The 26,300-nt window shown below is 43.8% G+C and overlaps 1 protein-coding gene across 11 annotated transcripts in view; it reads right to left on the minus strand.

Annotated features, from left to right (window-relative positions):
- The window catches only part of FGGY (FGGY carbohydrate kinase domain containing), a 399,534-nt gene that overhangs the window by 366,518 nt on the left and 6,716 nt on the right, over positions 1-26,300 (minus strand). For 2 of the 11 annotated variants that reach the window (XM_037043135.1, XM_037043137.1), the window contains exons 1-2: positions 20,709-20,861; positions 12,373-12,587 (exon numbers count right to left, since the gene is read on the minus strand). In XM_037043135.1, the coding sequence (XP_036899030.1) occupies positions 12,373-12,573 (201 nt within the window). In that variant the 5' untranslated portion in view covers positions 12,574-12,587; positions 20,709-20,861. Of the gene's footprint in view, positions 1-12,372; positions 12,591-17,907; positions 18,041-19,929; positions 20,048-20,122; positions 20,218-20,708; positions 20,863-26,300 lie in introns of those variants that run through there. The other 9 variants (XM_037043136.1, XM_037043131.1, XM_037043133.1 and 6 more) reach the window with 7 other exon arrangements.

Raw genomic sequence — 26,300 nt, forward strand, 5'->3', positions numbered from 1 at the left:
ATACATGATACCCCAAGAATATAAGAGTAGTTTAAAATCCATAAATCGATTAATGCATTAAGCAGAATAAAGCACAAGTAAATACCAAATGATCATGACCATCTCAACGGATGCAGAAAAAAAACAAACAAAAATAAAACCCCAAAACACTCAATAAAAACCAGGAAAGAAGGAAATTTCCAAAACCTGATAAAGAGCACCTATAGGAACCTGCAGCTAATATCATACTTCATGGCATGACAAAATGATTTCCCCCTGATACAAACAAAGCAACAATATTCTTTCATCACTTCTATCAGTCTTGCAGTAGAGGTTCTAGCCAATGCAGTGAGGCAAGAAAAAGAAATTAAAAACAAAAAAAGTGAAAATTGTTTTATTTTTCAGATGACATGATCTCATGTGAAGAAAATCCTAAGGAATCTACAAAAAAAATTAAAAAGCTACTAGAACTAACAAGCAAGCTTAGTAAGGTCACAAGACACAAGACTAACATAAAAATCAATGGTATTTCAATATAATAGCAACTAAGTTATCAAAATTGAAATGGAAAAAACAATCCCATTTACAATAGCATCAAAAAATAAAACACTTAGGAATAAATTTTTAAAAGACATTCAAGACCTATACCCTATAAACTATAAAGCACTGCTACAAAAAACCCTAAAAATTGGATAAATGTGGGGTATATTCATGAAATGGAAAATTCAACATTGTTAAAACAGTATTCTCAAATTAGTCTACAGATTCTATACAACTGCCCACCTACTAAAATCACAGCAATTATTTTTTTAATTTTCATTGTATTTTTTCCATTACCATTTATCCCCCCTTAGCTCCCTCCCCCCACCCATCGCCACACTATTGTCCATGTCCATGAGTCCTTTTTTCTTTTTGATTGATCTCCCAGCACCACAGCTATCATCCTGTTATCTAGGAGTCTGTCTCTATTTTGCTTGTTAGTTAAGTTTGTTTATTAGATTCCACATATGAGTGAAATCATATGGTATTTGTCTTTCTCCGACTGGCTTATTTCACTTAACATAATGTTCTCCAGGTCCATCCATGCTGTCACAAGGGGTAACTATGGAACAGGAGCATTTACACAAGGGAATACTACTCGGTTTTAAAAAACCAGCAGATTGTTTTAGAAATTGACAAACTACTTCTAACACTTCCATAAAAACGTAAAGGACATAAATGAGCCTAAACATTAATGAAAGGAAAAAACAAAATTGGAGAACTTCTGTTACCTGATTTCAAAACTTACTAGAAAACTATCATTTCTAAGTCAGTATGGTATTGGCTATAAGGATAAATTTATAGACCATGTAGAGCAATATAAGAAATAAACCCCAAACTTTATGGTCAACTGTTACTGGATAAAGGAGTCAAGACAATTCAGTGGGGGGAAAGATAGTCTGTTTCACAATGGTGGTAGAGCAACTAAACAACCATACACACAAAAAAAGACTTACCTCATCCCATATACAAAAATTAATTCAAAATATATCATATCCCTAAGTATAAGAATTGAAACTATAAAATGTAGAAGAAAACATAGGAGAAAATCTTTTTTTGACCAAAGGTTTGACAAAAGATTTCTTAAAATATAAAACTCATTTAAAAAGTTGATAAATTTGGCTTCACTAAAACTTTAAAATTTTGCTCTTCAAAAGACCTTAAGAAAATGAGAAGATAAGCTGCAGACTGGGAGAACACAGGTGGGGATCCCCCCCCCAAAATGGAATTAGCTTCTGGAGGGCAGGCCCTTTGTAGTGCAGGCTTCCTCCATTAAATGAGTGTTCTAGGAACCCATCCGTATCAGTGTACCAGTTGGCATTGTCGGGAGAGGCTGAGCTCAGCTTCAGCGAATTTTTTTGAAGACTCTTTCAGTGTGTTTGCCCATTTCATGATGAGTGACCTATGAGCACACCCGTCCACACCATGCTGAGTATTCAACAGTTTTCAACAAAAACAACACGAACCCTGTGCGCCACTGTGCCTATTTACCTGATCTCTCCCCAAGTGACTTTTTTTCATTTCCCTGATAAAAAAAGTCTTTGAAGGGAAATATTTTGCGGGTGGGGAAGAGGTGAAACAAAAACCAGCTGAAGCACTAAAAGGAATCAAAATTGACACGTTCAAAGCCTGTTTCAAGCAGTGGAAATACATCTCAATAGGTGTATTGCATCAAATGGAGAGTACTTTGAAGGTGACTGAAGTTTAAGTATGTAAGAATACACAATTTTTATACATAAATTCATATATGAGATCTCCCCTCATATATTTGTGAATCATACATCTGATGGTAGACTTGTATATAGAACTCTTATAACCCAATAATAAAAGGACAAACAACTCAATTATGAAATGAGTAGAAGATTTGAATACAAACTTCGCCAAATGGTGAATAAGCACAAGAAAATATGCTAACATCATTTGTGATTAAAGAAATACAACTTAAAATTACAATGAGATACTGTTACATACCTACTATGCTGGCTATAATAAACAAAATTGACAGTATCCAGTGTTAGAAAACTGTGGAGAAAGTGGGACCCTTATACACTGCTGGCAGAAATGTAAAATCCAGCCACTTTAAATAAAAAGTTTGGCAGTTTTTTTAAAACATAACTGACCACACAAGCCAATAATTTGACACCTAGATACTTACCTGAGAAAAATAAAAACATATGCCAACACAAAGACTTGTATGAGTACATTCATACCAGTATTACTCATAATCCCCCCAAAATGTTAACAAATCCAATATCCATCATGATTTAACCAAATGGTTAGACAAGGTATGGTATATCCACACAACGGAATAGTACTCAGTGAGAAAAAAAGTGCAAACTACTCATATGCACAACACAAAATGAACTTAGCAATCATTATGCTAAGTGACAGAAGTCAGACACAAAAGAATGCACTTTGTATGAATCCATTTATATATAATTTCTGAAAAAGAGTAACTGTTCATACAGACAGCAGATAATGAGTAGTCTACCGGCTAAGGACGGACAGGCACAGGGGACTTTTGGGGATAACAGAAGTGTTCCAAGACTAGGTTATGGTGATGATTTCACAACTGTGTAAATTTAATTTTAAAAAATCACTGAATTATACATTTTTAAAAGATTATGTTTATTTATTTATTTATTTACTTACTTACTTACTTTTAAAGAGAGGGAAAGGGAAAGAGAGAGAAAGAGAGTTAGAGAAACATCAGTGTGTGGTTGCCTCTCAAGTGGCTCCCACTAGGAACTGGCCCACAACCCAGGCATGGGCCCTGACTGGGAATCGAACTGACGACCCTTTGGTTCACAGGCCCACACTCAATCTACTGAGCTACACCAGTCAGGGCTGAATTATACATTTAAAATGGATAGATTTTATGGTATGTAAAGTATGCCTCAAGCTCTTAAATAATTTTTAAAAGTTGAGCTATAAACAATGAAATGGAAAGAGTTCCACAAGATATTAATAAGGTAAAAAACAAAAACAAAAAATGATATACAACACATTGTTAATACTAGTTGCCTCTGAGAGCAGAAATGTCAGTTGGAGGAGATAGAAAAATTTCCACTTCATTATTATGTAATTTTTAAAGTTGTAGAACAATATAGGTTTATAGGTTGGTGTTAGTTTTTATTTTTGTTCATATGGTTTTCTTTTTTGAAAAAAGCATGATTAACCATAATCATTAGTGTTTCCCATTTCCCATTAACTTCAAACATGACAATAACCTTTTAAATCCCACAGAAGAGTCCAACCAACCCACAGAGCCCACCCCCATATAAAATACATAACTCTCCTTTCTTCCTGTTCCAGAATGTCAGACTTGGAACCTAGGATTCTATTTTTCACTATCCAACATGTTCCTCACATAAGACCTATACACAAGTATAGATTTTCAACAAAGAAAAGCAGTTTTTCAAATAATAATACAGTAAATAATAAAATGTTACCATATGTGCCACAGCTACTATGTGCCAGGTACTAATTTACATTCATTATCTTATTTAATCCTTACGAAGCCCTCTGAAGATATATCTAATATTTCCATTTCATAAAGAATAAGCGGAGGGTTGAGGAGGGGAGCTGGGAGTAAGTAAGCTCCAGAGATGGAGTCACTCGAACTTGCTCCCATCACGGAGCCAGGAGGTGGCGGAGCCGGAGTTCAAACGCTGAGCCCATGCCCCTTCCATTCCACCGCACTGCCGCCTCTGTCATCAGAGATTTCCTTGCTGCCCAAAAGATTCACCCTGTGGGGAGGGCACCTGCTCTAGGGGAGAATATGTGCTAGGGGCCCACCTGTGACTGCTGGCAGTACCTCTGCCTCCCAGCACCAGCTGAATGCCCCATATGCCTTTACTACGCCGATCGATCTTGACTTACAACAGCGTGAGGACCAAACCCAGTTCCCTGTGAGGCAGCAGGGCCTCATGACAACAAGTCACAAACACCTGGTTTTAATGCCGAGCTCTGCCACTTTGGCTACATGTGACTGGGGGCAGGTCACACAGCTCCAGCCATTCTAATCACACTCTTGCTTTGCTGGATCACATCTCTACAGCATTTTATAGGCATGGGTGCCTCTGTCTGGAATGTCCTTCCATCTTGGCTTGCAAATCTCTGGATAATGGTTAAGATCAGGGGGGTTGGGTGCAGTCTGAATGTGAAAACCTGGCTCTGCCACTTACCAGGCCTATGACTTTAGGAAGCCAAGAAAATAGCTTCCTCAGATGCACAAAGCTACTACTTACACCTATGTCTCCTAATGATGTTATGAGAGTTCAGCAAAATAAGGTGCGATTAGCCCAACAGCTGGCATTCAGAACATATTCAGTAGCAGCCATTATTAGAGTAAATTAGCTACCTCATATCTTCTTTGAACTTGTGGGACAGAAATCAATGAATTAACAAGCCAGCCCTAAATTTACCTGCCATATGGCCCCACTGGCCTCTGTGCCCAAAGAGCGCAGGCCTGACCTGGGCAAGCCCACCTCTCACGGGCCTGCAGTTAGTCAAGGGAGGAACTGGGTGACAAAGCACGGAAGACTCAATCAACCCAATGCGGCACAGCAACTTGGGGATAGGAACGAACATGGAATATGGTGTCAAAAGAGCCACCCTCTGGTTCCCAGTCCATCACTCGGGAGTCAGTTTAATCCTGCACTAATCTCATTACATTTCCGAGCCTCAGTTTCCTAAAAGCGAGAAATACTCTCCCAGGTAAGGCTCAAAGGAGCCAACTGGTTTGAAAGTGCTTTGGAACCAGTAAACCTTTACAGGAAATAAATGTACAGGAGGAAAACCTACTCAATGCCTTACCTGGCTGTTCAATAAAATCTTTTTTATGTATAAAGCATAGCACGCCCTGTACCATGTAAGCACATATAAAAATAGCACGCAAAGGGACAGTGATCAAAAAGACTGCACATACTCAAATCTTCCTAAGAATTTTGGTAGGAGTAGCCATATAGTAGAAGCAAAGAAAATACTCTTCTATCTATTTTATGAATCCCCTCTGACGAGCTCCATATTCTAATCATGGTCTATCAGTCACAAAGGTTCAGTGTCCCCATCTCGAAAACAGAAACCTATCACAAGGAACTGGAAGAACAATCATGACATGCATTGAAAGCTTAGTTGTTTGAAAGCCACTATTGTTTCCCCGGTCTTACATGGAAATGCTTTATGATCGTGCTTATCCGTGAGCGGGACCACCCTGCTCCACAATCCCCACCTCCACGGACGGCATCCCAGAACCAGGGCTGTCAGGGTCACACTGCCTAGAGGGCCCCTGGGACTTGACCTACTGACCTGAGATTCTTTTTGATACTCTTATTAATGGAAGAAGAAAGCAGTCTAGTAAACTCACCCCAACGACTTGGCATTGAGGGAATTTCTCTGGCTAGAGAGAAAGCACAGTGCTCTTCTAAAGAAATTCCAGAGAAGGAGATTTCTGAAACTTCATTGGGTAACCTGGTCCATGTCTAGCAACTGTCAACTTGTAGCTATGGGGCAGCAAACAAATATTTGGGGAAGAGGTTGTGCACTGCTTTGTTCTGACTGTGGGAATCAGTTCAATCCTGCGTATGTTTTAAATCAGCAGGCTCTACCATATTGGGTGGTGATACGGGGGTTTCAGAACTAAGAACTGAAAGGTCAGAAGCAAACCTGGTTTTATCTTGAGCTCTATTTGTAGATAGGGTCAAGGCCTGGGGTCTCACAGACAGAATCCAGCTTGCAACAGAGTTCTGTGCAACTGGTCCTGTGTTCTTTTACATCTTGATAAGAATGCCTTTGTCAGCTCTGGGGGCATGTATGGGGTTATGCAATCCCTGGATCCCTAAGGCCCATCCTTCCTTGTTGCCTACACAATTCAATTACTCACTCATTCAATCAGCCAGCAAATATAATCAAGTCCCTCCTAAGGTCAGGCTGTGAACTCTTCTGGGTATTTGGGAAACAACGGAAAGCAGAAAATTTTTTGTAATTCCTTACTCTTCTGGAGATATTTTAGTAGGGATAGATAACAGCTAATAAACCAAATGAACACTATAGTGTATGCATAGTAAACAAGAAAGGGACAAGTCGGGGAATCAGGAACACTGGAGAAGAAAGAGGCACTTACTGAAAAGGTGAGACTGGAGGAAACACTTGAAGGAGCTGACCCTATGAAAGTCCGGAAAAAGTGCTCCAGGAAAGAAAATAGCCAGTGCAAAGGCCCAGAGGCTTCGTTGCTTGGGATCAGCAAGGAAGCTAACGTGTGGGGGTGTCTGCTACCTTCGAGATCCCCGGAGACAATCAATCTTACAGAATCTCCTGTAGTGACTGGTAAAATGAATAAAGCCAATCCTGGACCATTACCTGCATAGCATCCCCTCTTAGGTGTGGTGTTGTCCCTTGAAGACACGTGGGAAAACGTAGGCTAAATATTTCCTTTTATGTCAGTGCCACCCACATCCTTCTAAGAACAGAAACTCCAAAACTGCCTCTACCTCATTCCTCTCCACTGTCACCAAACCTCAGTCTTGTCCCTCCTATTTATTCCTCTGCCAACATGCTGATCCAGCCACTCCTCACTGAGCAGATATTATTAAGTACCTGTCTGTGCCAGCATGGAGGACACGGGCTGAACGAGACATAGTCCCAGGCCTCCCAAAGCTGCAGCTCAAAGGAACCGCAGCCTCCGGAACTTCATCAGAAGAATCATGCTGCCTCTAACTGGCATCCTTGAATTTAGCTCCTGTTCCCTGCAAGCCATCTTGAATCTGTTGCTGGTCACTCTGAAACAGGACAACTCTAGAAAAGCTCCCCACTGGCCTCAGAACCAGCTCTCCAGGTGTGCCGCTACCATCAATTCTAGACTCTCCCTTCTTCCTCCTATTGGGAACCTCCTGCCCCAGCCAGGGCTGGCCCCCTGATACAACCACCCTGGTACTTCTGTCCAGGGAGAGCTCCTAAGAGTTCTCCAGAGTCCCCTGTACTCCTACATCCTTCCTCAAACCTTCTCCACTGACTGGGAGTAAGGAGGTCCCAATTTCTGTCGTCATTCATTCTCCTTACACTTCCTGAGTCCACTGCAGCTATCTGACCTATCTGATTCCAGCTTATCACCTATTTTCTGTGTAACTTAGGGAAAGTCACTTAAGTCCCAGTTTTTCTTTTGAAAGGTAAAATGGGAATAACAACCCTGTCCCTACCCACCTTGCATGACAATCAAATGGATATGGATGTGGGTTAAGAGGATGGGTGGAAAAGGTGAAAGGGATTAAAAAGTACAAATTGCCAGTTATGAAACAGTCACAGGGATATAAGTACAGCATAGGGAATATTACCAATAATACTATAATCACTAAATATGGTCAGAGGGGTACAAGACTCACCGGGGTGAGCACTTTTTAAGGTATATGAATGTCTAAGAACTATGTTGTACCCCTAAAACAAAATATTCTATGATAACTGTTAATTGAAAAATAAAGTTTAAACAAATGGCTTAGTATTTTTTAAATGGGTACATGCTTTGTAAACCACACAGGTTCAATGAATATAAGAGGTTAACATTATTGCTCAATCCCACATGAGCTCCTCCCTGTACTGCTGCTCTCTCTCCCTTCAAGCACTACTCACGTAGCCAGTGCAACTTAAAACAAAACCATATTTCATTAGCTTCGTAGGTGTTGGCTTTTCCATGTAACTGAACTATTTCATCCTTGGATGCAGAAAACTTACACAAGTTCTCCTATAAACATTCCATTGCTTAGTGAAGAGCACAGCATGTATGATACCTCCAGTTTGTATTCTTCCTCCTAATGCAAGTTGGTACTAATCATACACAAACTTGCAATGTTCTTGCCCTGTTGGTGGTTAAGATTTGGGGCTCCAGAAAACGTTGTAAGCCCTTAAAATCAGGAACAGCATATACATTATGACTTACGCGTTGCCACAGAACGTTTTAGATGTGTGGGTACTGACCCAACACAAACTTGCCAATGTTAAGGGTGTGGAGAAGGGAACAGAGAAGAGGGTTGGGAGCCACCTCACTCCGGGTCTAGTCCTGTCTCTAACACCAGTTAGTTTCAGAGCCTCAGCATCTTCAGGTGTCAAATGAGAAGAAAGGCAGTCTGTCTCACAGAGTTACTGTTACAAATAAGAGGAGGAATGCCAGAACACTTTTTCATTGTCTGTCATTAATTCAACCACCATGTACTGGGCACTGACTTCGTGCCAGGCAACACATTACATGCAGCGGATACAAGGACAATTCTCTCTGAGAGCTCAGCTCGTGGTTTAAAAAGAACCCACAAGTCACCAATTGAAATGTACTCTGATAAGGGCCAGGTAATGATCCATGTGAAGAAGGTGGGCTCTAGGGCCACAGGGAGGGGACAGTCACCCTCTCTTTCCTCTGAGGTTGGCTAGGGAGGGCAGAAGCTCTCAGGAGTCTCCAAAGAAGGCTCCCAGCAGAACCTAATACATCAGCTTACAGGGGTGTCCAACCTTTTGGCATCTCTGGGCCACACTGGAAGAAGAGTCATCTTGGACCACACATTAAATATACAGACACTAACAAAAACTGATGAGCAAAAAAAAAGGGGGGGTTTTAGGTAAATTTACAATTTTGTGTTGGGCCACCTTCATAGCCATCTTGGGCCTCATGCGACCCACAGGCTTCGGGTTGGACACCCCTGCTAAGATACCAAGGAGGTGTCCAGGTCAAAAGGGTGTGAGAAGTATGTTGCACGTAATGAAAACAGCAGAGACATTTCACTCATTCATAAACTGAACAAACATGAACTGGGTATATTATAAGCAAGGAACTCTGGGGAAATACAGGTAAACAAGATAAGACCTCCTGCTCAGGGGACACGCATTTTCCACACAAGCAGACAGCCAGGTAGAGGTACTTGTGATTGCATGCAGTTAACACAACCACCGCGGTAAGTTCAATGCTCTCCACAGAGCGAGTGGCAGATTCAAAATCCTTCAGGCATTTTCATATGATTTCCAAGCAAGGTGAGAGGAGGCTGGAAAGAAGGGCAAAAGCAGAGCAAGGGGGTGGGAAGGGGTGGGGGCATATTAGTCATGTGACCTTGGGCTAGTTACTTAACCTCATCAAAGTTCATCTCTTCTAGCTCCAAAGAGAGAATAATAAAAACTACATCGAGAAGTTGTCATTCAGATAAAATGAAGTGATGGCTATGCAGTGCTCAGCATAATAGCTGGCACATAATTAGTGCCCAAGCAAAGCTAGCTGCCATTAGCAGCAGCATCTTACTGTTTCTACTGTTCTTGTTTTCATTCACCTGACTACAGGGAAAACCGAATGAATGACTTCAGGAACAGGGTGTAGCACAACTGCTCTCAAGCCCTTAACTTTCCCATGTCCTTGAGGAAGAAGAGACAGTCCTTGAGGAACAAAATACATCAAAATGTAGTTTGTTGCCTTTGTCCTAGCCCAGTACTTCTCAAAATCTTACACAGAAAAAACTCTAACCAGAAAGGGAGTGAGAATATTCCAGTGAAGTGCCTCCCCCAACTGACTTTGACTTTTAAATACATTCTACCTTAGAAATCCATTCCCTTCGTTTCTGTTATCAGCAGCAGCATCACACCATCATCACCATAGGAAACAAAGCACTTACTCATTTCCAGGCACCGTTATGACATTTTAAATGCATTAACTCATTACATGCTCACAACAGCCCTATGGAGAGAGGTACAATTATCGTACTCATTTGGCAGGGCAAGAAACTCAGGCAAGAAACCTTAGGTAACTTGTCCAAGATGACAAGCTAATAAATGTTGGCACTGGGACAACAACACAGGCGGTCTGACTCCCGAACCTGTGCTCTATGGTGCGCTGCCTCTCTAATATAAAAATGTCCCCCTCCTGAAGAAGGGGAGCGGCCCAGCTTTACTTGGGTTTGCTACAGTGACAGAGCCTCGCTATGGACAAATGCCCATGGCACTCAAGTGGCTGAGGACCTCAAGCAGATGACAAGTTGGCCGCCACTGGGAGATGATTAAAAATCTACCATTAAACCAAGCTGTTCTTAGAGCAGACCTTTTTTAAAGTAGCTTTTCATCAGGGAATTATATTTTCTTTTTCACAATTTCCTTAATGGCAAGGAAGGCTATATGTCAGAAGAACAAAGGAGACCCAAGGGCAATGAGCAGAAGATTCTCACCAAGGCTGGGCTGGGAGGAAGGGGGGAGAGGGAAATTAAACAAGCAGAAGAAAAGACGCACCCCTTCTTTTATTCCTATATAATGCTCCAGCACTGCCCACCCCCACCTCCTCACTCTGCCTTCTTCTCTGGGGGGCACTAACAGTAGCTCAGAGCTCATTAAACTTTAAACAGCGGGATCAATATGGACAGAATGGTGAATTGTCCATCTGTAAATTACCAAGCCCTTCATGAATATTTAAGGAACTAAAACTAGGAAGAGAAGAGAGAACCCAGGACTTTATTTTTCCCTATTAAAAAAAAAAAGGAGAAAAGAATCTCCGTTGCTTCTGATCACCAGGATATAAAACTGAATAGTCAAGTGAAACTAAAAATGAACCAGTCTTGGCTAGCATCACTTCCTTCCCCAAACCAGTGAGCTGACTCCAGTTCAAGGCCACTCAAGACAAACAGCTGCCTGGCACAATTCAGAGATGCTCTAAGCTTTCCCAACTTCCTTGCTTTCTCAAAACACAACATGTTCTCACGTCACAGTGCCTTTGCACATGCTGTTCCTTCTGAACAAAAGAAGGCTCCCTCACCACCTGGAAGGCAGGGCGGTCCAGGGTCTAAGAGCGCAGCACCGGAATCAGACTGCTTAGGTTTCAGTCCTGCCTCGGCTATTACTGGCTTGGCCAAAAAGTCCATTACGTTTTCCCCATTAAATGAAAGACACATTTTTCATTTTCACCAATAACTTTACTGATTTGGATAGTTTGAGTACATCAGCTATCTCCCACAACTGGCTTCTAGTAGGTAGAAGCCAGAGGTGCTGTTAAACATCTTGTAATGCATACGGCAGCCCCAGAGCAAAGAATTATTTGGCTAAAATGTCAGTAGCACCAAGATACTTCACAAACCACTTTTGACATGTTCTATCCATCACAGCACGTTCTCCATACACTGCACAAGTCTTTTTTTTCACATTGCAGTTGCAGTTTTACCTTTCTTGACATAATAACACATAACACACTGAAAATGTGTATATTCTATCTTCATTATTAAAATGGCCGCACATACATTCACCAATTTTGACATTTTTTAAAAATGTGCACTGACCTGACAGCTGTCACAATACAATCTAACAAAATTGTTTCAAACGAAGTTAAAGACAACTAAGCTCTACTAGAGCCATCGGGCGGGGGGGGAACCCATAATGGACTTTTTGGCCATTCCAACACTGACTACATGAACTTGGTAAGTTACCTACATTTTCTGTGCCTCTGTTTCTTCCTCAACAAAATGGTAATGGTGCTCCTTGCATAGGGCTATTGCGAAGATCCAGCTACCTGATACAGGTTAGCACGTTTTATTCTGCCGCGGGCACACGTGAAGGTAGATGTTCGTTACAACTCGCAGTGGCTCCTCCCACAGCAGGACACACCTGATCATCCTGCATCCTCTGACCCGTGTGGACCCTGAGCCCCTCAGGGTTAACCCTTTCCTCACCTCTAGCCATAGTCACTTCGCTCCCACCACCTATCAGGTCACAGCTCAGCTGTCTACTGGCCTCCATCGCTATCAGACTGTCAGGTCCGGAAGGCAAGCCAACGCTGTCCCTGGCACCAGGTGGACAGAGGACACACACTCAGGGCGCACACAAGGACAGAGCGCGCAGTTGCGGCCTTACCTTTGTGACGACACAGCATGCGGCCCAGATGTCCTCGGAGGACTGCTCGTGGTGGTTGAACTGAGGCTCCCACCTGGTGATGGGCTGGTCTGCGAAAGCCAGCAGGATGCCCCTCTGGTCCACCAGAGCCGCACGGACGCTGCCTGTCCCCACATCCACACCCACGTAGTAGCGCCCCGGTTCCTGATCTCCACCAGGCATGGCGTTCCCTTCACCTGCAGTGGGCAAAGGCAAAAACCACATGGAGAACAAGTGGGTCTACAAAGCCAGGCACGAGACCTCTTAAAAGTGGAAATAAAAGGGGTGCAGGTAACTGGCAACCTTCTATTATCATCCAACAAAAATGTTGAGTGCTAACAGGATGCTAACAGGCATGAGCCGCGGTGGTGGCTGAACAGGACAGGCATGGCCTCAGACACGAAATTTCCACTCTTGGAAGGGAGTCAGACATTAAGCACTTGTAAACTGTGTAATTATTTAAACAAAGTCGTAATATCAGGTGAAAAGTGCTATAAAGGTAAATAAAGGGCTCTAGGAAAATTGAGAATCTGGAGGTTATAGATATGCACTTATTTTTATTGAATTTATTAAAACAAGGACAGTGGCCATGATACTGAAAAGGAACTTCACCTACTCAGTCAATCATTCATTCAAACAATTACTTACTGAACTCCTATTATGCGCCAAGCCCTGTGAGAAACAGAAACCTCCCTTCCATTCCTCACTAGGACTATCCAAGATGAGTGTATTTAAATCTCTATGTCACAGGTGATCAAGGTGAGACTCTAAGAAGTACATAACTTTTATCTTAATGTTAGGTTCACATTCTTAAGAAAAATAAATGCACATTATTATGACAATGCACATTATACTGGGGGGGTGGAAAATGGGTCTCTGAGAAGTTCTGGGATTCGGCCAGCATCCATCAGGGGCAGCTCAGACCTGCCATCCCATCTGTGAGCGCCCTGGTGGTACAGGTTTGGAGGAGAGGCAAGTACGCTGCAGCCCCATAATGAAGAGACTGGGGATTGGGAAGGAGCCTCAAGGGAGGCAGGATCAGGAATTTGTTAGAGAGTCTGTTTTCCTTACAGACCCCTTGTGAGTTACAAGGAACTCTGACTCAGGAACTCCTCGGCCTTCGTTGCCATTCTAAGTCCCTTTGGTCAGATCAGCCCACAGGACATGGAAATGTCATAGAGGCTTCCACTTCCCAGATCAGGCTTTCAAAGAACAAAACGAAGCCCCCAAGACAACCACGCTGGCAAACATGCCACAACTCCCCAGGTGAGCTCTGGTGGCCTTAGTGTCCAGGAGGGGCCCATTTCAACAGCAGCAGCAGTATCCTGCACCCCTCCACTTCAGAAAAGGTAACATTTCCTAGGCAAAGTCACATGGGGGGACGCTAAAACGCAGTCAGCCAGCAGCTGTTCAACCCCGCTTCCTGGATGTGTATTCCAGACAAAAACAGCTTCATTAAAAGTGACTGCTTCTGACTTCATCACAGTGATTTCCCAGCGGTGCCTGCCCCCTCTGGCTTGCTGGCTCACTGGCAGGTGGAGAGGAAAATGGGGACACGGGAGTAAGAACACTGGATATCTCTCTCTGAGCCTCAGAGAACAACTCTCAGGCTCCAGCCTACTGCTTTCTCCTCCTCTCTCCCTTGTGGACAGCCCAGGGGAACTCCCCAGGACCCGCAGCACCAGTTCTCACTCCAGGCACTCCTTCATTCCTTCAACAGTGATCACTTTCCTTCAGGTCATTACTCAGGAAACTGAAATGAACAGATAGAAGCACAGCTGGTCCCTTGGAAGCAGAGACCAGCTGGCCCGGCCCTCCACCCTTCCCCCAAGCAGTCCCTCTGCTGGACTCTTCCCTCAGGACTCAGGAAAACTGAAAACCTTAGGCTGAGGGCTGATATACAGCCTGAGGCCCTCAGCACGACACCTCGGGTCTCCAGCAGCTTCTCTCTTCCTGCTGTCCAGCCACGTCCAGCCCTGCCTGGCCATTCTCATACCCAGCTCCGGCCACCCCCACACTCCTCGTAGGTCCCGAGTGCATCCCACTGCTGCCCAACCGCCCCATCGCTCCGCACTTGCTCTCTCCCTTTCTAATTCCTTCCTCGTCTCTGTCTCCGTCTGGCGACCACAGACTCACACTTTAGGACCCAGGTCAACCCTAACCTCTTCAGTGAAGACTTCCTTGCCTCGCTCTAACCCTCGGTGCCACCAGAGTACCATGTCCCTACTTTCTGTGGAAACTTGCCATTCAAAAGTGCAGTATTTTGTTTCTGTGTCTCTCTCCCTTATTTGCTTAAATCTGAAAAAAAAGGAACTACTAATTTCTGCATCTCCAGCTCCTCGTACAGTTTCTGGTACATAATCAGTTTCCAAAAAATGTTTTCTGAATATCTAAATCAGAGAATTAACAGAAAACAAGCATTCACAGGTTCATGCTTTAATACAGTTTGCATTCCTAAATTGTATTTAAATGCACTGGTGTTTTGTCTTGATTCTGATCTCTGTATGCTTCACTGATCCAATTAAAAATATATATTGGAGGCTTACAACCACATTTTTTTAATTCTATGACACTCATTTTTTCCCATTTAGCTTCTCCAAAATCAGAGTTCATTTGATTATCTGTGGCACCATACAATTAATTGGTGGCCCTTTGTTTCTTTCTTAGTGGTACAAGAAATAATGATGCATCCTGCAATGAACGACATCTGAGATTTGAAGAAACGCAGACTGTGCTGGGCACACTGCTCAGAGCTCAGGATACAAGGATGGACGAGACAGAACAGTGCCTCGGTTCAGAGCTTCCTCAGCTTCTTCGTCTTCCAACAGGAGGAAGCGCTGACCAAACTAGCTGTTCCACCTCCCTCCTGGTCCGGCACACACGTCTTGCTCTCCTTGGGCTTCCTCCTCTTAGCTTCCCACAGCCTCCATCATGAAGGGCCTCCGGGACGCTGCTCCTTAACACCAGTCTTAGCACATCAACAATTCCCTAACAATTCCCTACCCTTAGCTAGAACATTCCAAGACTACTCTAAGCACCTCAGGGAGAAACAAGGAAATAAATAGAAAACAAAGAATCACTATACACATTCTGGCTTACACAGACCTGGTCAGCCAGCATCCAAGACTTCCCTCCACTCTTGCCAGCCCCAGTGACAAGAGAAATCCCACCCCTTACCCGCCCCTGGAGAATGGCCCACCTCCTCCTGCCCGGGTTCCTCCCCTTTGACTCTCTCCCGGGGCAGGCAGCACACCATCTTACCGCCCACCATCTAGACCGCCTGGCTGATTCCCAGTAAAATCCAAACAGGCAGATTTCCACTCTGCAGCTCGTCCAAGACTTAACCCTGGTTCTGGGGTTTGGATCTATCTCTTTGCTAAAGCGTTCAGAGCCCACCCTTCAGAAGAGCCCCTTCCTCGCGTCGCGAGCAGAGCTTCACTACTGAACAGTTAACTCCACTGCTGCAGGGATCACCGCTGTATCCCTCGTGCCAGCCCAGTGCCTGGTACAAAGCAGGAAACGACCAGTCAGACCCAGTAGTACCTTTAACACCTATTCTTAGGGAAAAAAAATCAAAGGTACCATGTTTACTGTGGGTCTGAGGCACCACTAGGCAGCTTGCTTGGGTTACCACTTTAAATCGACATTAACCCTTGAAGATAACCTGATGAGGAAAATGAGTCCTAGACAGGGAAGGCAAATTACTCCAGTGTGTCATGTAACTAATAAGTGCTAAGAGCTGAGAGAGACCCAGTTCCCTCTAGCTCCATAGTCCCCAACAGTTTGCTGGGGAGTCCACGCTGCCCGACACCCCTCCGTGGACCAAACGTCTGTTGGCCCAGGACTCTGATGGGTGGCCCTGCCCACTTTGTCTGAGACAGGCCAACTCAGAACTCAGGTGCCCACCTTCAGAGACAGACCCTTCCCAAACACCGCACTGCCTCTCTCCGGCAAACCACTCGCTTCCAGACCCTACGACCAAGGCATGGATCAGGAAAAGTCGAACCCAGCGGAACAAGGGCATCGTACCTTCCCAGCCTCGCACACACCTCCCAGTTCATATTTTTCTAAGAAACAGATCCTAATTAAGTATTTCAGGTTCACCACGTTTTCCATTATTATAGTTTTAAGTGATCTCTTTTGATTGTTTCCAGACCCTGACCCTGAAAGCAGGGAAGCAGGAAAGTTCAAGCCCTTGGGCAGGTTCCCTGAAATTCAACCCCATGAGTCCCAAAAACTCCGCCAGAGGGTTTCCTTGCCTCCCCGCTCTGTGCCCTTTGTTCCCGGGTCACAAGTACTGTCTGCTGCACCCGGGGCTCCAAACTATATTGCAGTGCCTCTTGGGCTCTAAAAATAAAGCCACTGCGGATGGAAAACATTCCCTTTTCTAATTTTTTTTTAAAAAGGATTAGGATCCTGCTGTGTGTCTGGCACTTCCAATGTGTTAACCTCTTCTGATTAAAACCCAATGAAGTTGGTAAATCTATCCCCACTTTACACCTCAGTGGAACGGGAACACTTGCCACAAGTCACAGGAACAGTAAACAGCAGCATCCAGAGTTGAACCCCAGCCCCCACTTACAGCAAGTCTCAGGGCTCTTTCCACAATGCCAGCCTGAAACTGAAAGCTGAATCCTTTGGTGACTTCTTCAATGACAGTATCAACAACAAATGCAGCAACAACTGGCGTTTATTAAGCTCTGTTCTGCAAACCACCCACATGATTTCATTTCATTCTTCTAACAACCATGAAGGAGGCAGCATGAGCCCGTTTCCCAGTAAAGGAGACTGAGGTTCTCAGAGATAACACAGAGCATAGAAGGAGGGGAGCTGGGATTTGCAGCTGAGTCAGTGAGGCGTTCCAAAGCAGGACTTAGGGAGGCTTAGGAGCCTCCCCAGGACTTATTCTTTTCAGGCAAAGATGAATACTCTAAAAAGAAAAACTGATAGGGACCTGGGGAGGGTGGTCAGGCAAAGAGAAAAGAAGACATGGACAGCTGGTGCCGAAAAAAAAAAGAAAAATACTGCAGAGAAACTCAAGCCGCGCTGCACCCGAGTCCTGAGCCATTCCTAACTTCTCAGCCCACAAGACGCTTAAAGGGCAGAAAAGCCTCCTGCTCAAGCCCCCAGCATGGACGGCACTGATGTTTAGCCCTTACTCATCATCAAAAGATGGCTCTTAGGACAAATATTTATACGGGTCATTAAATAAGAGCCTGTATAAATATTATTAGAAATGTGCCACAGGAAACCACAGACTTCACGGCCGATTCTTCCACAAACGTGCAAGCTGCTCGAATGCAGTGTGAAACAAGGAAAGAGGGCGCTGGACATGCGAGTCTGTGCTCTGCGAAAGTGTCGCAGCAGTTCTAAGAAGGGGGTCAACGCTACAAACGCTGTGTCGAAAACCAATCATTGAGGGATTGTTCTCTTATTTTTCCTCCTTCTTTCCCCCAAATGACCTAATAGTGATAATATTGTTTCCTAAGTACAAACCTCCAGAGATGATGCGCTTACCTTTGGTCCTGTTCCTTAAAGAGCCACTCCTCCGGGATAAGTCTGGTGGCTGTGTCCACAGACACCGCGTCCCAGAGATCTGGGAGGGAGCTCAATATCCTCTTTCAACTTTGATCTTCGGACTTTTCTGGGAGCTCATGTACATGAGTCCTTCACAACTTAATTTAGTTATATTAAAATCAGGGTTGGTAAGTTTGGGAAGAAAAAGATAAGCAATATGTGTGTTTGTCCATTTCAGTCTTCTTAAACACAAGGAACTAAATACCACTTTAAACAAATCTCACAGGCTCTGAGATGGTGAAAAAGCTTACGATGGAAAGAAAGGGGTCATTTGGCTCTCTTATTGGCTTTATCAACAATACACATGGGAGAAAAGGTACAGCTTGCTGACAGGTGCTTTTCCTCTTAAAGTGAAAGGCTATCTTGTCATTGTATTATCTAAAAGGTTAACTGAGATTATATAACTGAAATCCCTAGTCCAGTGGACTAGGGACGTGCCAGTGGAAGGTTGGACTAGAATTACGTGCCAACCTTCCCTCCCAACACCAAATCACTTCTGGACACCTGGAATCTCTTAACATGCGTTCTCCATACATAAGTGTTCTCACCACATCCTACAGCTCAAATTCCAGCAAACAAAACAAATATTAAGTCCTTTCTCTGTGCCAGGACACTAGGAAGAGGAAGGTAAAAAATATATACTCTCTTAAAGAGTTTTAAAGAATTGATCATCATTTAGTGTAAGAATTTGATTTTTGAAAATCAAATGGTGATGCCGTGAGTTGTTCTTAGTTAATGCATTACAAGTGAAACCTAGTGCACCTAGTGAAACCGCAGTGCTGGCTTCAGGGTACCACCAGGACCCTAGCCATACTCTTGGGGCCAAGCATCCTTTTCCAAGTCTACCTTTCTCCAACAGAGGCAGACACGATCGTTGGTAAAAGATGCGCCGATGTACTGTTTCCATCACGTTCCCAACCAGAAATCAGAAACTCAGTATTTTTCAGGATATTGAAACCTTCATCCTTTCACTGAGCCCATATTTAAAGATAAACACAAGACAATTAAAGGAGGCATATGGTGTGAAATCAGACAATAGAAAGGTTGGCTCTCCTTTTGAATTCAAAGTTGGATTCCAAAAGGCAAAAAAGTCAGCATTCGCCAAATCCCCATAGCTGTGTCACCATGTGACAGCCACAAGGGTCAAAACAGAGCCAGTCCTGGATGGTGGCCAAACACCGTCACCCTCCAAGAGCAACAAGGCAACACCACAGCAGCCAACACCAAGAAAATACAAAATCCCACCATGCTAAGGCCAAGTGCACAGTACAGGTCCTAAAGAAATCATGGGTAGGAAATCTGACTTCTCAAGTAACAACCCCCAAGTCCAACAGCAAACACCACCTGGAAGCAAAGTAAACTCTGAATCTCCCGTCCTCCCCTTTAGAAAACCCTGCTTACTCGTTATACTGCGTTCCAAGCCCTTTGTGATGCCATACCTAGGTACCCTCCTCGCAGGGAAAGGGAGAAAGGAAGCCACATTTACAGAGTATGTGCTATGTGCTGTTTCTCCCACGGACAGGTGAGGACACTGACATTCCAAGAGGACTGATACCCAACTGATGGTCACAAAGCCCAAAGAGGAAGGAGGCCATATTCAAATTCAGGTCAGTCGGAGTCAGAGCAGGACTCTTGCTACTAACCGTCAAATGACTTGGATTCTCAAACTGACCGAGCTGCCTTGCTCCTGGACACACTCAGAATACCCTTCCCAGTGTGTTATCCTGTGAGACCTTCACAGTCACTCGATCACTGCGAACGCCCTCTCTGTGCTCTGATTAATGAAGACTACCTTACGTCACTACGAATGCTGCCGAGAGAAACACTGGTATTAACTGGGAACACTCTGCCCCCTGCGTCACTGTCCCCACAGACAAGCACAGTGTACTGTCACGTAGTAGCAGGGGAATTTCGGGGTTGTGAGGGAGGGGAAGATCGTTAATGTATAAAATAGTCAAATACCTCTAAAAATAAAAGGCCTCTAAGGACCCTCTGTCCATGGAGGGTTCGAGAAGCAGGATCAGCAAACCTCTCTTCTGTGTAAAGCACCACGCTCCTCTCCTAACACAACCTCCCTCCTGGACTGAGGGCTCCCCTCCCGTGGGCACACGTGTGGAGGCCAGAGGGAAGCTGGAGAGCGAGCCCCTTGTCCGAGTCACGGACCCTGAGTCCACCAAAAGCCGAAGTTGGAACGTGATGGTTGCACTCTCGTGCCAGGACCCTGGAAACAGAAAAACGGCCCAACAGGCACATTGAGAGCGAGGGCTGCTGGCCTGATTCTAAACACCCAGTTATTATATTTCAAGCCCAATATGCCACTTACAAAGCTAAGCCTGTAACAGGAAATATTATAAGCAAACAGACTCTTCTTTTAGAAACATGAGTCCCTGACCTGTCTTTGAATTCTGAATAATGTAAACAGACAGCGTGAGACAGTTGTGAGTACATAGAAGTTTATTCTTGTTTTATTATTTATTCATTATTGTCTTATTTTCCATATGAACAACTGTAAACCTACTTTTGCCCCACCCTGTATCCCTGTATATGTCTTTTCTTTCCCTCTTGTCATTTTCTTCTCCAAGGGGCTGCTGTTGATTGGCTGATAGAGTTAACTACGAAATGTTTTTCTACGGAACTAACCAGACCTTCAAAGCAATGCCATCAACATTAGCACACTGGCTGAAATCCACAGCTTTTCCCAGAAAGCCACTCAAATTAGAAGAACAGAAAAAGCCACCGACCTTAATGACTGCTGTCAGGAAGGGCTCGGAGCAGTATTAGGAAGAACAACAGAATCCACTGCCCGCACAGTCCTGTGAAACCCCGGCCGTCCTCAAGGGCAAGGCCCTCCGGAGGCTGGCTGAGGGTTGGGCCCTTCTTGTGTTTACCTGTTTATGAAGCATGGCCAAACGCCCTTAAGGCCCAAGGTGAAAGGCTAAAGAACAAGTTATTTGGAGGTTAAACATTAGACTTGGAGAACTGGACAGTCCGCCACGCCACAAACATTCTCTGTCAAAATTACCAAGTGCTACAGTTCAAGTTTAACCACCACCAGTGCTGTGTCTGCCCAAATGAAGCCCACACTCTTCATCCGGCCCGTAAGGACCTCAAAGCCCTGGCCCTGCCCCTGCCTGCACCTTGAACCCTCTCTCCCTCCCTCCCTCCCTGATCAAAACCCCCTGATACTTCAACTCTGTAAAACTACAGGAACCCCTCGAATAAAGGTTTGGCACCTTTATTCATACTGCTCCTTGTGATGCAAAGAATAAAAAAACCTGCTGTTCACAGAAAAAGAAATGTGATAAATACAAATGAGCCTTTCCCCTCACAAACAATGTAGGAAATACAAATCAAAACAATGTTGAGACACAATTTTACAATAAATTGGCAAAAATTAGAATTGTTGGTAGTACTTCTGGTAAGAGTGTGGGAAAATAGACAGTTTCATATACTTTTAGTGGATAGTAATTGGCTGAATCTTCTTTAGGAAAAATTTATCAATATTCATCCACTTTCAAAATCTACGTTTTTACTTAAGAGCTTAACGTCTAAGAATGTGTAGACTGTCTCACCTAAGAAATATATACAAAGAAAGTCCATTACAACATTTTTTGTAAAGACAAGAGCACATTCATAAAACCCTGGATTTAATTTAAATGTTTATTAATAGGGGACATAAGCAACTGTTACAAACAATGAGAAGGACTAAGGAAAAATGCTAACTATACTAGGTAAAAGCAAGTTCCTAGACCCCATATATATCATTTCTTAAAAGAGGACAGAGTATCAGTGGTTCTCAAAGCGTGGTCTCAGGAAGAACAGCATCAGGACCACAAGGGAACTAACTGTCAGAAATGCAAACTCGCCGGCTCCTGCTCAGATCTGTTGATTCACAAACTCTGGGAGTGCAGCTCAGGCCCTCCAGCTGGTCCTGAAAATGTGAAAGTTTGAGAACCACTGCGCGGTATGAAGACCCAACATACCAGATTTCAGGAAGAATACGCAAACACCTGCCCAGAAAAGTAATGCAGTGGGAGTGGGGAGGGCGATTTTTAACTTTCTCGTGCTGTTTGAATGTTCACAATGAACAGCTATTACTGTAATCACAGATCTCTCCCTTGTAGTGAGTCAGACTCTGCTTTGTACGGCTCCCACCCACTAGTCCTCGCTTGTGTACCCTGGGATCATCCGAACCATCTGATCCCTTTTAGGTGAGCTGCCCCTTTAAATGTTTGAAGACTCCCACAATCTCCTACTGAGTCTTCTCTCCTCTGTGCTGTATATTTCCAGTTCCTTAAACTGTTGTTCCTCTATGCCATTGCTTTTTAAAAAAATAACAAGATAGGAAGGGGGTAACGGGCATTTGACATATTTAACAAAAAGGGTCTTGACACACCCATGTTTTCAGGTGATACTGTGTGGAGACACAGCAAGTTTGGGCTAACAGCACAGGTAAGCACACAGAAGGCCTTCTCTACCTTCCTGAAGGCCCTCCAGATACAACAGGTGGTGGGGCAAACCAGTGGCCCACCCAGCCCAGTATCTAACCTACACACTAACATCAGAACAATCTGTTCAGAAGAAAAGGTAAAGGGAGCAACGGGGTCTTCCCAAACTGTCTTTGATGGGGGACTTTGTGGTAGGCCCCCTCCAATACCCTACTCTTCCCTTAAGAGATCATTAAAAATGTATTATTACCTGTATTTCCTCAATATGTACTTTCACATGAATCCAAACGTTTCCTAAATGTACTTCTATTTTGAGCCACTTCTCATCGTGGATCGATACATTTCTCAGGAGCATTGACTCTGTGCCAGGAGGCATGGCACGAGTGACTTGGTAGATGGCCTCGCAAGTGCCCCCAACAACCACGGAGGGGTCCACCGCTTACGGCTGCGGTAACTGAGGTCTGTGCAGGCAGGTCACTTGCCCAACCTCCCAGAGCCAATGAAAAGCAGAGCGGGACCACAGTCCTCCCCTCCTTCCGCTACGTCACATGATGACCATTAAACATCTTAACGACGGCCTCATTTAGCCACAGAATTCTACAATCAAAAAATCTGGTAAATGACACCGGACTTACTCTGCCTGAATCGTTCTTGACTTTACAGACTTTGTCTTCTTCTCAACTTTCATTCCCCATATCCAATCAGTTACTGAGTCCTTTCATAACCTCTCCACCCCATGGTCAGTTTAGCAGAATTCCAGCTACTCTGCTCTCAGCCCCGTCTGCAACAGATTTCACTGTTGCTCAGCCCCAAATCCAGATGGCCAAGGGACTGGTTAATGCATTTGGGCTGAATGGTTTCTACCTGACTTCCCCACTCTCCCTAGACACACCCCACACATAAATCATCGCATATGTACCTCCCACACGAACTCTGCTTCATTCCTCATCCTGAATGATAAAGTTGTTCTAAACAATTGAAGATGATAAACAGGGGGTTAGGGGAGCCTCCAGGGGGAAACAGGCCTGGTCAGAGAAGGAAATCTCATCATGTCTCTCTTGCATGTCAGATCTTCTTTTCCCGAAACGTATTATTATTCCTTCTCTTCTAGCTCAGTGCTTGGCACCCCCAGCCACTCGGATATGATAGCCAGAAAACTAGAGGTTATCAGTGACTCCTTGCGCACGTTATCCCCATTTGCCCCTCCTCTACCACATATCCATCCTCAATCCTTCTCTGATGTTCTGTGTCCTGTGGACAATAGTCTGGGTCTCCAAGGCTCTCTAACCCTGTCTTCTCATTGACTTTGGCCAATGGCAAGCCTTAGCAGAAGCCTCAAAGGAGAAAGAGAGTGAGGTTGGGACCTGCTTCCTGTGGACTGGCCTTGAATTTGTTGCACCTCTTAAACTAAGGTTAACAGACCCTCTCAAGGCGGCCTCCTTCCCATGATTTCTCCTTTTTGGTCAGTAACCACCCCTCCCCTTGCCCCGTGAAGTACAGGAATATAACAAACCTGCCACAGTGATTCAGGCTGCCCCCGTCTTTCTAAATAGTTTCTTTATTGAAAATTAGCCTAATATGAGGGCGTCTTATGTTTTCTTCTGAGAAAACTTCCTTCACTATGTCTTTTCCAGGCCTCAAGTGGCAAAAAAGGTCCCATCATGACTGGCGCCCAGTTACCTCAAAATCCCTTCCTCACATCCTCAAGTAGCCCTTTCTTTACATTTTCTTTAAAAACTCCCGTTGAAGACTTCCACTTTAAGCCAAGATGTGGTAACAGGAACCATATTTACTCTCGACCCCTCTCCCACCACCACCACCTAAAACAACTTCAAAACAAACCCAAACTAGCAAACAAAGGTTCTTAGGACATTGGAAACGAGGCAACAAAGCGCAGTGATCCCAGAGGGATTGGGGGCGGGTGGAGGGGTATTCTGAAACTGCTGTTCAAGCTTCTTGCCTGAGCCCCAAGCCAAGCCCTGCAGTATCCTTGGGCTGAGGAGACCGAGTTAGCAATCTGTGCAGAACCAGGGGCTACGTCACCTAAGGCAGAGTACAACAGAGGGGCAAGGCGTGCAACAGGGGAACACCCAAGATCTGCGAAGGGCACTCCTCAAGTATTAAAAGAGGGCCAATCGCTGTATGCATGTGAGGAAACTCTCTGAGCCAGAAATACCCCAAAGTATGTTTGAACAATCAGTGAACTCCACAGAGGACCAGGAATAGAGCCTATTTACAAGAACCAGACGGAAAACCTCATAACTACCAGGGCACTGGGTAAAGTATGCAAGGGTTTTGGAGGGTGTTTTTTTACCTCAATAGTGAAGAATAATTAACTCTGGTCCCACCTACCAAAGCTTAAAACAAGAATCAAAAGGAGCAAATTGTTTCCAAATAACTTGTACACAAGTATACTTACAGAAATACAAACTATCAAGTACCAAACCAGGTAAAATACACAATGTCTGGCCTTCAATCAAAAATCACCAGGCATGCAAAGCAAGAAAAGACTACCCGAAACAAGGAAAATCAACAGATACTGGCCTAGAATTGACACATGTGTTAGAATTAGTGGACACTGCCATTACAAACAGCTATCACAACTGGATTTCATATCGTCAGAAAGCTAGAGAAAAGACTGAACTAAGTTCAGGCGGAAAATATTTTAAAAGACTCAAGTCAAAATTCTAGAAATAAAACCTAGAATATCTGATACGAAAAACTGACTATGGGATTAAAAAACAGAGAAGAAAAGATGAGTGACATTCAAGACATTTTAATAGAAACTATCCAAAATATAAGTGAGAGTTAGCGTTGGTGGTATAGTGGTGAGCATAGCTGCCTTTCAAAATATAAGTGAGAGAAAAAAAGATTAAAAAAAATAAATAGAGCATCAGTGAGCTAGGGAAAAACTTCAAGTGGCCTAATATATATGAAATGGGAATCTCAGAAGAAGAGAAAGAAGGTGTCAGGAGAAATATTTGAAGACATAATGGGCACAAATTTCCCAGACGGTGAAACTACAAATCCACAGATTCACGAGTACCTAGGAATATACAGAAAACTAAGCTAAACCAAGAAACATCATAATCAAGTTGTTCAAAAGCAGTAATAAAGAGAAAACCTTAAAAGCACCTGGGGGAGAAAGAAGGAGAGGGGCATTATTCACAAAAGAAAAAATTAGAATAATGCAAGCTAGGACACACAGAAGAAAGGTCTCTGAACTACCAAAAGAAAAAACTTTATATCTAGAATTATTTACCATGTGGGAAAAGCAAATCTTTCAAAGTTGAAGCTAAAATAAAGATTTTTCCCAGCAAAAGATTAAAAAGTTCATCAGGAGCAGAACTGCACCGTAAGAGGAAGAGAGGAAACTATCACATGGAAACCTGGGTCTATAGAAGGTAAGGAAGACTGCAAGGGTAACACTGTGAGCACATAAAAGAATTTTTAAAAATTATCTGTCTTAAAAAGATAATTGACTGCTTAAAACTAAAATAAGCATGTATCGCAGGGTTTAAACATAAGTCAAAATAAAATGTACAACATGCAGCAACAGAAGCACAAAGGCTAGGAGGTAAGAACTATAAATCTATTGCTGTACGGTTCTTAAATGAAACCTACGTGGAGTGGTGTAATTCCATTCAAACATAGACTCTGATACATTAAAGACGTATAACTATAAACCACAAAGCAACCACTAAAATGATACCCCAAATTAGTTATACCTAATTAACCAACACAAAAGAAAGAGTGAAATTATCCAAAAAAATTAAGCCGAAAGGCAGAAAAGGAGGGGGGGGGACAAAGAACAGATGGGACAAAACAAGGGTGGGGGTGGGGGCAAGAGGGTATATTTAACTGAATCATATAAATAATTACATT

The sequence above is a fragment of the Sturnira hondurensis genome, unplaced genomic scaffold, assembly GCF_014824575.4.
Source record: "Sturnira hondurensis isolate 20B ecotype Veracruz unplaced genomic scaffold, ASM1482457v3 Scaffold0004068, whole genome shotgun sequence".
Classification (NCBI taxonomy): domain Eukaryota; kingdom Metazoa; phylum Chordata; class Mammalia; order Chiroptera; family Phyllostomidae; genus Sturnira; species Sturnira hondurensis.